This window comes from Crocodylus siamensis, chromosome 3 (genome assembly GCF_052110815.1).
Source record: "Crocodylus siamensis isolate JL-2025a chromosome 3, ASM5211081v1, whole genome shotgun sequence".
Taxonomy (NCBI): domain Eukaryota; kingdom Metazoa; phylum Chordata; order Crocodylia; family Crocodylidae; genus Crocodylus; species Crocodylus siamensis.
This window is the reverse complement of record NC_143397.1, coordinates 254,328,449-254,342,358: the sequence shown is the minus strand read 5'-3', so window position 1 is coordinate 254,342,358 and position 13,910 is coordinate 254,328,449. Positions and strand designations below refer to the sequence as shown.

At 51.9% G+C, this 13,910-nt stretch overlaps 1 protein-coding gene across 1 annotated transcript in view; it reads left to right on the top strand.

Annotated features, from left to right (window-relative positions):
• LOC149869679 (uncharacterized) overlaps positions 1 to 13,910 on the top strand; it is a 78,727-nt gene that overhangs the window by 46,172 nt on the left and 18,645 nt on the right. The window contains exons 15-22 of the mRNA XM_090040728.1: positions 129 to 245; positions 1,882 to 1,980; positions 2,629 to 2,829; positions 5,125 to 5,223; positions 8,751 to 8,957; positions 10,923 to 11,060; positions 11,615 to 11,713; positions 13,223 to 13,369. Of these exons, the coding sequence (XP_089896854.1) occupies positions 129 to 245; positions 1,882 to 1,980; positions 2,629 to 2,829; positions 5,125 to 5,223; positions 8,751 to 8,957; positions 10,923 to 11,060; positions 11,615 to 11,713; positions 13,223 to 13,369 (1,107 nt within the window). The remainder of the gene's footprint in view (positions 1 to 128; positions 246 to 1,881; positions 1,981 to 2,628; positions 2,830 to 5,124; positions 5,224 to 8,750; positions 8,958 to 10,922; positions 11,061 to 11,614; positions 11,714 to 13,222; positions 13,370 to 13,910) is intronic.

Below are 13,910 nucleotides of genomic sequence, written 5' to 3'. Positions count from 1 at the left end.
TTCTATTGTGTCCCCTCCCTCTTCACACTGGCACAAATACTATTATCCTAGCATAAATGTGTGTCTGATCTTCACATGGATGCATGGAACAAAGTCCCTGATTTCCTTTGCTTCTGTCTCTGTTGCAGTCACTCGAGACCCCCCTGCATTACTGCGCCCGAGTGGGCAATGCAGATGTGCTGCTGGAGATGCTGAAGCACATTAGCACCCATCAGATGCAGCAGGCCATTAACAAGCAAGCCAAGGTACTTCTGCCCTCCTTGTCTTTGCCTTCTCAGCTGCTTTGGATACAGGAGAAGTGTCTCTCAACAGGAACAATGCTTTGGAGACTTACACTGCAGGGGAAAGCAGATGAGTGAGTAACTCCTGCTTTGCATTGAGCAGCCTGTGCAAACATCTAGACGGGCAGACCTCCAGGCATCTTGGAGCAGTGGATCACTGCCAACCCTGGCCCCTTCTTGCAGACATTCATGCATGCCAACCATCAAAGCTTAGCATGAAGGAGAGGCACAGTAATGGTCTGGGGCTCCTTTCCAGGCCTCATGGATCACGTTTCAGGAATTGCTGATCTAGACTTTATATCCTGGGCAATCTTCAGTCTGAATAACCAGAGGAAATGGTGAACAGCCAGCATGTGCGGATGCTGCCAAATTAACAGGAGCACTGCAGAAGGGTCCTTCCCATTTGAGTCAGTGACAGGCTCTGGTCCCTAGTCAACAGATAAAATAGTAGGGCTCTGCAAAGCTTCAGTGGCTGATTCAGTGTGAAGGAGATCTGGCCCGATTTGGCAGCCGAATCTCCAAATCCAAATCCAATCAGAAGACCCACTAATCTCTCCAAATCGATTTGAAGAGATTTGATGGTTTGGCCATATACACAGCTTTATATGCTTTTTCTGCATACCTCCAGGTATATTAAAAAAAAACCATATAAAGTTGTGTCTATGGCCAAATCACTGATTCTTTCAACCAGAATTGAACCTTCAGATTCAGATTCGGCCAAATCGAATCGGGACGGTGATCCGAATCAGCAAGTCAAATCGGTGTCCCCAGAATTGGGCCGAATCTGAATCAAGTACTGCCCGACTCATGCACCCCTATAAAATAGCATCCTGTAATCATGGGTAACCACACTGATGCCTGCCTTATGTCTTTAACTCCCCTGAGGGATTTCCCCTAGGGTGAGTGATCTCTGTGGAAGGTGCCAGGCTGGGACTGAGGGGTGGGGGGAAGGCCCAGACTACAATGTCTCGAAAGGAAGGTTCAGGTTAGCTGCCCACAACGCGAGGAAAGCGCAGAAGGAAAGACAGATAATGGGCATCATCTCAGCTGGAGCTTCCTTTTCCTGTCCGGTGGAGCCCACCATTTGTGTCTCCTTCGGTGCTTCGTGCATGCGGAGCAGCAAGAGGATGGAGAAGGGAAAGGGCAGCTTGTATCACCTGCGGTGGTTGAAGGTAATCCTTAGATTCACCCCATCTAGAGGCATAGATGTATAGAGGGATGGTGAGGCTTAAGGAGCCTCTTGGTGATGGGTTCAAATCTCTGCGGGGTGGGTGGTAGCTGCAAGTCAGTGCCACCTGATGGCCAGCATGAAACAAGCCAGCGGTCCTTCTCCTAATATGTAGGAAACCAGCATTAATTGGCAACCACCTCAGAAGAGAGGTCTGCAGTGTAACGCTACTGAATGCACTGCTTTTAAAGGGGATCTCTCCAGCAATGGTTGTGAGGGTACTATGAGATGAGGCGCTCCCCAGGCCATGTTTTCTGGGTGGTTTCTGATCTGACACCTTTCCTCCACCCCACTTTGACAGCATGCATTAAGACCAGAAAGTGCTGGCTGTGTCTCTCTGAGGTCAGCCTCCTCTCTGCCTTCCTTCTCCAGAATGGCTGGTCCCCTCTGCTGGTGGCAGCTGCGCAAGGACACACTGCGGTCGTGAGGATCCTGCTACAGACCCATGCCCGTGTTGATGTGTTCGACGAGGTAGTGCACACGCCTTGCTGATACCGCTGCAGCCCTGTCAGGGCAGGGGGCTGGAGAAGGAGGATCCCGTGTCTTCTGCTCCTGATGGACAGGGCAGCGCTGACAGAAGTGCAGACGTGGTTCGAGGGTGCCGGTGGCAGGGGGTGACAGCTCCAGACTCACACTCCTTGCAGATATAGCTTCAGAATCAATCCGGTTGGACAAACCTCCCTGGCTCTCATCGGGGGATGGATGATGAGTGGGATGTGGGTTTGGGGAAGGTGCAGTCAATTCACGTGCTGCAGACAACACACAAAGGACCATCTAAATTCCCAGGCAGCAGGGGCTTGAACTGATATCCAGGACCACAGGCCTCTCACAATTGATCTTTTCGCTATGGCAGTAGTAGGTGCTATATGGTCTCCACGGGTTCAGCCACTGCAGAGCAGCATTGCTCACTCATATACCCATGCCCAAAGCCTGTACTATGATGCACTGCTTTGACTATAGGTGAAACTCCCCAGTGGTTTCCTCTGACGGTGTCTGTTATACTCTAGCCCCAGTGAGAAAAGGCCAGGCATAAACTCCCTGGCTCTGTGGGCCTCTCTGCTTGGGTTTTTTTGGACTCAGTGTATGATGTAGCAGCTGCTTTTGTGGCTTTTTTTGCAGCAAGGGAAAGCTGCCTTGCACCTAGCAGCAGAAAACGGCCATGACCAGATCGCAGACCTCCTGCTGTGGTACAAGGCCTTTGTGAATGCCAGGACCAAGCTGGGCCTGACGCCCCTTCACCTGAGTGCTCAAAATGGCTACAACCACCTGGTCAAACTCCTAGTGGAGACTCACCTGGCCAGCATTGATGCAATGACCTTGGTAAGGAGGGGGGATTGTGGGGATTAACTGGGTGCACACCAGGGAAAGGAATGCAACTTTTTGAGCTGAGAACAGCTTAGGCTGAATTGTCCCTCTGTAAGCAGCCTTCAGGACCTGAAGGGATTACACCAGCGTCCAGGCATGGTGGAAAGGCTCTCAGTGGGGTCTCAATAGCTGGAAGTGGTGAGTGAGGGTTTGAAGTGGTAATTTGGGGAAATGCCACAGTAAGTAGTTTCCTGGGACTTGATTCACTGCCTTAAGAGGCCTCTTCCAGTCCTACATCCCCGTGTATCCAAATGCAACCAATCCAACTGTGGCAAGGGTGCCTGCGTGCTGGTCACCTCCTCGGTGATGCTCTCAGCCAGCTACTTGGACTCATTTTTAAGAAATGAGAAAATAGAATGAGCAAGAGGCCAAAAGGAAGCAGCTTTTGAGGCCAAAGCTCTGAGTGACAGAAGCAAACAAGCTGCCAGATGTCCAGGAGGGTTTATTTAAAAATGTATTCTGAGGTTGTAGAAACTCAAGTGCAAATAACTCTGAGTCCAAAACAGAGCTCCTGGCTGACACCAGCTGGAGAGATATGTATCCCTTCAGAGAGGTGTTCACGACAAATGCAAGTCGGTCCCTTCGGGATCTCAGAGGGTTTTGGGTAAATGGCAGCATCCCAGAGGTTAAGTTAGATACCAAAAGTCCACATTCTCTCCTCCTGCCCTTTCCCGACCCCACTCTACATGAGAGCTTGGCCTTACATTTTAATGAGCGTTGTTGCTGAAGGCTGGCTCTACTCAGCTGGGACATAAATAGCTCCTGTGTCCAGGCTCTGTGAAAAGGAGGCATGGAGCTATGTCAAGGCAGCAGAAAAGTGCCTCCATTCTTCCACCCCCCACACATGCATCTCCCTAATGGACTCGGTTTCTCAGACACTTTGGATATGTTTGGAAGTGCTCTAACAAGGATCCCAGAAAAGATTCCCCAAGGACCCAGGGAAGTTACAAAAGGCAGGCAGCCAAGCCCATGCCTGTTGGGAAGGAATGAATTGGTTCTCTGGGTGGTGTCCATCCCCACTGCCGCACTCCTCACTCTCCAATGGTGCCCATCCTGCTGTAGCTCTGCCCTGTTTTTCTCAGGGTTGATAAAAGGCCTGGGATCTCCATCATTGTTCTTTATGCTTGGGAATGCCCAGAGCCATGGTGACCTTTTATGGGGCACTAACCCCCCCATATCCAGCTCAGGGAGGATTGCCCTGGGGCTGGCATGGTGCAACAGTGGCATACACCTGCCTTCCAAGGACTTCTTAGTCAGCCCTGCTGCAGAAGACAAGAGAGATTTGGGAGTTAGTGTTTCAGGCCCTCCACAAGCAGTGCTGTGGAAATCCTAGGTCTGCCTGTGGTGTGTAAGGTGTGTAAGCTGAAGGGAAGTTGCCATAACTAAGGTTGGCATTGAGGGATGTCTAAATTATGCCAAAGTCAGCCTCTGGAGCAAACCAGGGTCAAGAGGGTCTAATCCATTCCTCGCATGGGCCTGGCAGGTCTGTTCTGTCTCTCTAGGAGGTGCTCAGTATAGGACCTCATCCAAGGAAATATGTGGAGGCTCTGAGGCAAGCACCCGCATCTCCTGAGGGTGGCAGGGTCACTGGTGGTTTCCTCAGTCACTCATGCCTCAGCTAAACAAGAGGCTTGATGCTGACCTACCAGCGAGCACACTTGAAAAGCCCAGTGTGGACAAGGCCCTTGCCTTTAATGCAGACCCAGCTAGTAAAGCTGAAGTCAAAGGGACTGTCTAAGCTTTCACCTAACCGGTTTGGAACATCTCTGAAATAGCAGGTCTTCCATGCACTAGACTTTTCTCATGCATGTTAAGTTAGTATGTGCTAGGATAGCACCATTAAAATCCTCTGCCTCATCTTGATTAATATTTGCTAACATGTGGGGTATAAGGTAACCCCAGAAAAGACGGGACAGTGTGTGGCTTTTACACTTGATAAGAAATCAAGATAAACTCGAGTTTCCTCCAGATCTTTGCCCCGGTGTAATATATGTGAAAGCCACATCTCCTCTAGGATGGTATCTACTGTTGGTTGCCATGCATTAGCCAACATGTGACAAGCAAGTCCCTTTTGGCCTAGTGAAGAGGCACCCATAGTCCTGACGAGGCCAGAAGCAGACAGCAGAAGTCCCTGCCCATACTGCTATGCACATGGGTCCTTTCCTGAGGCCCCATGGCCTAGCTGGGAGAAATGCATGCAGCAGCAGCACATGCTGGGGGGCAAACTACCCTTTTTGTCTTCCTGTGCAGAGCAAGCGGACCCCATTGCACCTGGCGGCGCTGAACGGGCAGCTGGATGTGTGTGCCAGCCTGCTGAGCCTAGGTGCCGATGTGAATGCTTCAGACATTGTAAGTGCCCCGTCTGCAGGGAGCCCCGAACAGAGGAGCCCTTCTCCCTAACAGCTGCTCACCGCTGCAGCCCTTGGGGGCAGCTTCACAAGCTCAAGTGAAACAAGTGCATGTTCTTGAGCTAAACATCCTGCAGTTCAGAAGGTCCCGCTTGGGCTGCCAAAGAAAAAATAGTTTCATTTTTCCTTGTATCCTTCAGGCTTTTTATGTCTGGAAACAACCCAGGGCCTTGATATTACCCACAAGGCTTCTCTTCCCCATCCCGTATTTCAGCTCTAGTTTTCCTGATGCCAGCGAGGGAAGCGGGGATGCTAGGCTAAGTTGCAAGCCTATTTTGGTTGTTGGTTAGATACTGCTTCACCACTTTTATCCTTCTAATGGGCAGTTATTGCCATTCAGCTCCAAATCCTATAGCCCTTTGATTATGAGACCCTTGTGACTCCTCTGTTGGAGCCCTCTCTAAACAAACAACACTCACCCGTCCTACACCCGCCTCCATGGACCTACAAGCACTGACTAGCTTACGTGCTTCAGGCAGTGATCCTATTCACATCTGGAGGTGCTGCGAGGAAATGTACAGCTAAGTGGCTTGAGGATTAGGGTTAGAACTTGTATGTCCTGAGTCCCGGTCCTTGGACCCATGGCATGTTTACACGGGCATAACTGGCCTTCATAGCAGTATACGAAGGAGGGGGTGTCCAGGGCACAGCTCCCACCTTGTCACTAACCCTGCTGTAGAAAAACCCCAGGCAAAAATCAGAGGCAAAACTGCCCTGCATGTGACACTGTTGTAGGTGCTTTGTGTCAGCAGCTTACCCAGCGGTAGCTGTTTGCCTAAGCCCTAGGTGCTCTACCAGGTGCTGGAGTTATCTGTTGCCTGTCTCAACACAACTGCCTCATCCCTTGGAAAGATGCTGCATAATGCCATCCAATTTAATCTCAGTGTGTGTGGGCTGAAATCAGCCCAGTTCCCTTTCCTGGCTCTCAGTTGTTAGCAGTATACCACAATGACCCACTGTCTTGAACCCTTTGCTGTCTTGAACCGGATCCATCCCTGGCACTGAGTTGCTCTCAGTTGTTAGCAGTATACCACGATGACCCACTGTCCCGCAGGAGACAGCCTCTTCCTAGAGGAGGCAGGTCTGGGGAGGGCCTGTTGTGAGGTCCAGACGGAGGCAGCATCAGCTAAAAAACGCCTCTGCTGTTCCCCAAAGACGCGTTTATTATGGCAGGGAAGAAGCCTTGTCTAAAGGTTAAAGCACAGGACCAGGCAGGGTGCGGGGAGGTCTAGGTGCTATCCCTGGTGCTTCACCACCAATTTCCTTTTTGGTCGTAGGCTATTGACTTTGCTTCCCTGTGCCTCAGTTTCCCTTCCAGCAAACTGGCATCAGCAATGCCTCGGAGGACTGCGGCAAGGCTGAATTCACTAGTACGGGCTTCCCAGAGGGAAGATGAGATTGAGATGCAGAGGGTTGTTCTTGTGTTGATGGGAGGATTTACATCTCCCAGCCTGCACGCCAGATATCACTCATCGTGTCTTGCGGCTCTGCTTTATGTCCGACGTTGCTTTTCCCCCCCTACGTATAGATATTTTATTGCAAACTTTCTGGGCTGGCTTTTACGACCGGATATTTCACTCTCTGGCCTGCTTCCACAGCTGATTTTCCTGTCACTCTCCCCATCAGTTTCTCAGCTAAAAATAACAGTAAGAGTCATGCTTTAGAAAACAGCCTACCTTTGTGTCCTTGGAAAGCAGAGCTGATCGGGGTAGAAAATACAACTTTAGAAAGGCGCAGCACCAGCATTAAGTCACGGTTAGCGAGGTGTTGAATTGTTACTTATCTTTTAAGCAAAAGGGCTGTCCTGCAATGAGATCCTCTTGGCATAGAGCTGGAGGACAAGCATGAGTTACACTTCCCTGACGTTTGAACAGGCTAGAGACTGCTGTTTTACACCATGGCTTAAAATCCTAAGGAATTGCCCATAGGCCGAGGATTGGGGAATAAATGTGCTCCGGCTTGCCCTGCACTCGTGATGGTTCCTCCTCCAGAAATAAGCTCTGTGCTGAGAGGGAAAAGGCAACTCCCACCAGCTTTAAACCAAGTTGAAAGCACATTTTCCCACTGGGGAAATTCTCAGCTGTGGGCAGAAAGTGGAGAATCTGACTGAATAGGGCTGGGTGGAGAGTCCTGGATGCCCAAGTCCGGTGTATAGACACAAACGTGGTACGGTAGGGTGCAAGTTTCCATCACCACATCCACAGGCTTTGACTATAATCCCCAGGGCCGCTACTGAGAAGAGGACAGGTAGTTCTCCAGGACTCTTCCAGTCCTCAGTGCTTCTGATGAGACAGTCAGCAAATAAATCAATTGGCACTGATTTATATTTGGAAGTGCAGCTGCCGGTCCTTCACCGCGCCTGAGTCGCAGACGAGCTCTGTGCGTGCACGCACCTCCCATAAATACGGCAGGCGGGGAAGCTGGCTTCAAAGACCATGTAAAGGGTCCAAACTTCTAATGAGTGCTATGTTGGGTTGCATTTGTATTACATCCGTTGCCCCTTTGGTCCAAGGTGTTAGCCAGCATTTGGATGAGAAATTGATGAGGCTGGTAGATAAATTCTTGGTACAATCTAGTTTCCTTTGAAAAAAATGTCCCCAGAGTGCTATTTTCCTGAACACGGGAGAAATGAAGCACAGGCAGTTTCTCTGCTCAGAAATCCTGAGGTCTGCTACTCCAGCAAGCTCTCGTTTCCAAGAAGCTCTGTCTCTCAGCACCCCACATTCGCAGCTGCTGTCCCTGGCTTTGCTGTCGTCTGCCCCCTGCGTGCCCTGCTAGAGAAGCCCCCTGCCGTGAGCCCAGTTCCTCCGCCGGGCATCTCAAGAGCTCAGAGATGAGCTCCTGGCTCGCTCGTCCTGAGAACCATCTTCTCAAGAGTGGAGGTTCAGTGCTGCTGGCACACAGGTATCTCCGTGAGCAGTGATCAAAGCCAGAAAACAGGGTTTTGAGGGGTTTTGGTTGGAGGTTTTTTTGCTAGCGCTGATGCCTAAATATAGACATAGACATTAGGGGCTAGAAGGGACCTTGTGAGATCATCATAGACATGACAAGGGACTGCCACCCTTTCCTTTTCCCTTGTACCCACGCTTTTTTGCCAGTCGAAAAATTAGCAACCCACCCTGCTTTGCTGACTGAGAAAGCAGAACCTTGGCCCCGGGTGCTGGAGGTTAAAAGTCTTTTCCATTCACTCCTTGTAGACATGCACTTGATTTTCTTTCAAGCAACTTGGCCAAAATCATCGTGGGTCTACCCAAAACATGACCCCTGTCTGAGCTTGCAGTCTTCCAAGGAGCTGTTTTCAGCATGTTGAAATGTGAACCTCCGAACTTGGGGGAAAACCTCCTTTGCAGTGAGACTGTCTTGGCATGCGTGAGAGAAACCAATGCAGCCCAGCCCCCGAGCTATTGGCTACTCGGTTGCAGTGTCATTGCGTCCTGAGCCTGATCTGATTTTTTTTTTTTCCCGCAGCAAGGGCAAACGCTGCTGCACCTGGCTGCTGAGAACGACCATTCGGAAGTGGTGAAGGTCTTTCTGAAGCACAAGCCCGAACTGGCGACGTCAGCAAACGTGGAAGGATCTACCTGTGCCCACATTGCCGCTTCCAGGGGCAGCATCGCGGTGGTCAAGGAGCTGCTGAAGTTTAATAAAGCCGGGGTAACCACCGCGCGCAACAAGGTCAGTCACTGGGTCCTCTGGGTTCACGCATATGAGCCACCAATGCCATGTATGAACATGAGCCACCCATGCCATGTTGCAGCTGGTCAAGCAAACCAAACTCTGGCTTGCATCCGTAGATGCTTCTCAAGTAAATCCCAGGATGTCATCCTCCCGCTGTACTTGGGGGATCTCAAGTAAATCCCCCTCCCACTGTACTTGGGGGATCTCAAGTAAATCCCCCTCCCACTGTACTTGGGGGATCTCAAGTAAATCCCCCTCCGCTGTACTTGGGGGATCTCAAGTAAATCCCAGGATGTCATCCTCCCGCCACAGCAGGAGTACTGCATCCAATTCTGGGCTCCCCAATTCAAGAAGGATGCAGAGAAGTTTTGACAAGTCCAGAAGAGAGCCGCATGGATGATCAGAGGGCAGGAGAGCAGGCCTTATGCAGAGTGGCTGAGAGCCATGGGACTCTTCAGCCTGGAAAAGCACAAGCTCAGGGGTGACCTGGTGGCAGCCTGTAAGTACATCGGGGTGTGCATCAGGAGCTGGGGGAATGCCTGTTCACCAGAGCACCCCAAGGGATGACGAGGTCGAACAGTCACAAACTCCTGCAAGACCGTTTCAGGCTGGACATTAGGAAAAATGTCTTTACTGTCCGAGCCCCCAAGGCCTGGAAGGGACCGCCGCTGGAGGTGGTGCAAGCACCTACTCTGCACTCCTTTAAGAAGCGTTTGGACACTGATCTTGCTGGGATCCTTTGACCCCAGCTGACTTCCTGCCCCTGGGGCGGGGGGGCTGGACTCGATGATGTCCCGAGGTCCCTTCCAGCCCCAGTGTCTGTGTCTATGACATCTCTAAAGCCGGATTGTGCTGAGCAGAGCGGATCCAAGAGTCTGTCTGCAAAGCAGGAGGAGGCCCAGAAGGATTAGGAAGTAGAGAGTTAGTATAAAAAAATAGATTTCCTCCCTGGATGCTCTCTGGGGTTATCTTGAACAAGATGCTGGACTTATAAAAAGGGAGAGGGGTCTTACCCCACCTACCCCCTTCTGCTGAAACCTGCGGTTGTGTCCCGGCTAGGTACAGCTGGGTAATTCTCGGGGCCTGATTTATGCTTATTGCATGGCCACAGGGCTTTAGCTGCAGAAGTACTCCCCGGTCATGTTGAGTGAAAATGGCAGATGGCAGCTTTACCTTAAGAGCTGCTCTTCTGCCTTAGAAACACGTGGCGCTTGTCGAAGCCAGCATCTGCCAAAGCAAATGAAGACTTTGCATACGCCCTGCAGGCTCAGCTGTTTCTCACGATGACACGAAAGCAGAAATGCCTTCAGTCAAAGTCTCACAGACACACACAGAGGAGGGGAATCGCTCCAGTAACTGCTCACAACGCGGTATCTCACGGCTTGTGCTTTGCCAACGCAGGCTTGAGCCATAGATGTGGGACCTGAATCTCACCTTGCCATGTCTTCCTGAATATTTCAGTCTGGGGCTGGGTTTGGGGAATGTGCCCGTGCATCTGAGGAAGCCTGTTTTCCACATGTCCCTTGGTGGCATGCTCTTTGCCAGCGCCGTGACCGCCTTGAGCTTTTTTTCAGTACAGCCTCCTACTACTTGCATCTACACTGCGCTCCAGGGGCTGCCTGAAGGGCTTTGGCTGCGGGGGTGTTTGCTCCACGTGCGTCCCTTGAAGGGACACTACTAGCTGATTTCTGTTTGCCAGGACAAAAAGAGGGTTGGGATTGCCTCCCAGCCTCCCCATTTAAATGCAACACAGGCTATTTGCACTTCTGTGCTCTGCCTGCAGCTTCCAGGAAAATTGTAGGTGGCCTCTGAAAGCTGAAGGGGTGCTGAGCAGACACGGGGTGGAGGCGTCTGAGGGGAATCGGCCATGATGCTAATGCTCTGTCGCGCTAGTCCAATGCAGGATGCTTCCCCTGGCATTTCTTTCCCATCTCGCGCTTCCTATCTCTCCTCTGCTCCCAGGCAGAGGTGCCAACCCGCCCCGTCTTCGTGTTGCAGACAAACAACGCTACACCCCTGCACCTGGCAGCCGCCGGCGGGCACTGTGAGGTGGTGAAGGTCCTGCTACAGACCGGTGCTTCTGCTGCGGATGAGGATGGCGTACGTAGCTGCCTACAAGTTGCACAGACTCAGCCATGAAACCCTAGCCCAAGATGCAGAGGGTGGGGAAGCCATGTCCCCCCCAGGCTGCAGTGCGTCTTGGAAGGGCATCTCCCTTAGGCAAGGAAGCTGGCCTCCCTAGCAGTCACACTCGCACTCTTTTTTCTAGTATTGATTTGTACCCATGTAAATGGGGGGCAAGGGTCTGGGTTCACCCCCCAAACTATCATTGCTATAAAGCAGTCCTCAGTCTTGGTGCTTCCCGCTTCACCCCACTCCAGTGCATCGCTCGGCCTGGTCCCAGGATGGTGACCCTGAAACTTCAACACCATGAGAGGGCTGTGACACGGCAGCTTGCTCTGTCGAGGGCTGCAGGTGTCACAGCCCCCTGTCACCAGCCGTGAGAGAAGACTTGCCTGCTTCTCCTCCATGGTGCTTCCAGGCTAATGCTGGTCTCCATTTTTGGCCCATTATTGCCCATGTCTGCATGCGCGACAGCGCTTCAGCAAGCAGCGGATGGAGACTTACGATGCTCCCTGTCTGCTTCTCATTAGGAAGGACTGACAGCAATCCATCTGGCAGCCAAGCACGGGCACATCAATGTCCTGGAAGCCTTAAGGGGCAGCATTTCTTGCAGGATCACCAGTACAAAGGTGAGCAGACACCTCCGATTCACACAGCAAGCACCTTTCTGCACCCTGGCGCCCATGCAGGAGTTCGGGACGTGAAGGCAGGTTTGACGCGTGTCTGTCGCGAACCAAGCTTTTTTTTAAGGGCGCAGCTCAGGTTGTGATAAACATCGTGAACTGGTTGCATGTGCAGCCATAGCCAAAGCCAAGCAGAGATGCACTGCAGCGAATGAGGGATACAGCTGCTTGCTCTACTGTAAAGCTTAGCCTAGATTCCCCTTTGTGGTAAGTATTGTGTGCACGCCTACTGAGAAACAGCACCTGCCCCAAGAGGCTGAGAGGCTGAAAAAACAGCAAAGGTGAGAGCAAGGAGTCACAGGATCATAGAAAAGGAGGGCTGGAAGGGAGCTCAGGAGGTCACATCTAGTCCAACCCCCTGCTCCAAGCAGGACCAGCCCCAACCACAGCATCCCAGCCAAGGCTTTGTCAAGCTACATCTTAAAAACTTCCAAGGATGGAGATGCCACAACCTCTCTAGGTAACCTGTTCCAGTGCTTTACTACCCTCCCCATGAGAAACATTTGCCTAACATCCAACCTCAACTTCCCTTGCTGCAGCTTGAGCCCATTGCTCCTTGTCCTGTCACCTGCCCCCACTGAGACCAGCCCAGCTCCATCCTCTTTGGACCAACCCTGCAGGGAGGTGACGGCTGCTATTCAATCCCCCTCCGTCTTCTCTTCTCCAGACTAAATCAGCCCAGCTCCCTCAGCCTCTCCTCACCAGTCATGTCCCCAAGTCCCCAAACCATTTTCATTGCCCTTTGCTGCACTCTCTGCAATGTGTCCATATACTTTCTGTAGTGGGGGGCCCAAAACTGGACCCAGGTCTCCAGATGTGGCCTCACCAGGGTTGAATACAGCGGGAGAATCACTTCCCTCAACCACCTGCCAGCACTCCTACGCATGCAGCCCAGGATGCTATTAGTATATTCATCATACAGCCGGGGACCTGGGGCATGGAGGGGTCAAAACTTGGAAAAATTTGGACAGAGAGGGTTTAGTTCTGGGACTCCCAATTTGAGATGTCGTAAAGGAGCTCGAATGTCCGAAGTTTAGTCCTTCCTCAACAAGAGGCCTGCGTGAGGGTTTGAGCACCTGCAAAACCGAGGCCCTATAATCTTTAGTCACCTCTGGGTTGTCGCACAAGGGATGAGACCCTCCATCCTCTGAGCCCCACTCTGAAGTGCCCTAGCATAAAACTAGCTGGCGTTTGCTCTGCAGCCATTGCTGTTCTTTTCCTGGGGCTTCACGGAGCAAACGGCAGGTGCCAAATGCAGCTGATGCTTCCTGACATGTAACCGCAAAGCTCCTTCGTTCTCAGCTTTTCTCATGTTTCCCCCTCTTGATTGTCATCCCCGTCCTTCTCCTCTCTTCCGTGAGCTCCCCCTTTCCTTGCCGCGTTTCAACAACGCGCTGTCGGGCACCGCCGGGGAGCTCTGGCTCATTGAGAAGATGTTTTTCCTACCCTTCCCAGACAGGATTTACTGCCCTTCATGTGGCAGCGCATTATGGCCAGCTGGGCTTTGTCCGAGAGATGCTCACGGGGGTTTCGGCCGCAACGTGCAGCGAGCCACCGCAGTCCAAGCCTGAAGGAGAGCCGGTCGAGGAGCACGCCAGCGAGGTAATGTGCAGCCAGCCCTGGGGAGGGTGAAGGCCCAGGAAGGCCAGCATACGGGCTCCCCGAGCCCACACCATATATATGATGCTGCTGCATTTGATTTTACTGTATGCTGGCCCTGACCACATGGGTGACAGAAGGAAGGATGAACTCCCTTCCCCTGTCCCACCCGAGTTAGGGACACAGCCTCTCAGTTACAATTTCCTAGACCTTAATTGCCAAAGGTTGCAAGTCGGAGAGGAACAGTGGTGGAGGGTGAAACACAAACTCTGGGGATATCCAGTTCACTATCCCCTTTAGCATCCACTTTCTGCCACTGTGACACAGGATGCAGGTCACGTAGGACCACTGGTCTGATGGCAATTCTTATATCCTTGTGTAGTTATGACCTCCGAGGCAGCCTCAGGCATGTAACAGGAGTTTCCTCATCAGCTTTGACTTTTCTCCCTTCTGCGTGATGAGTTTAGGCAGGGAACCTACTTAGCTCCTGAACCCCTTGGTACCCCCCCAGGGCACAGGGCTATGGATGCAGGTCTGCCCTGGG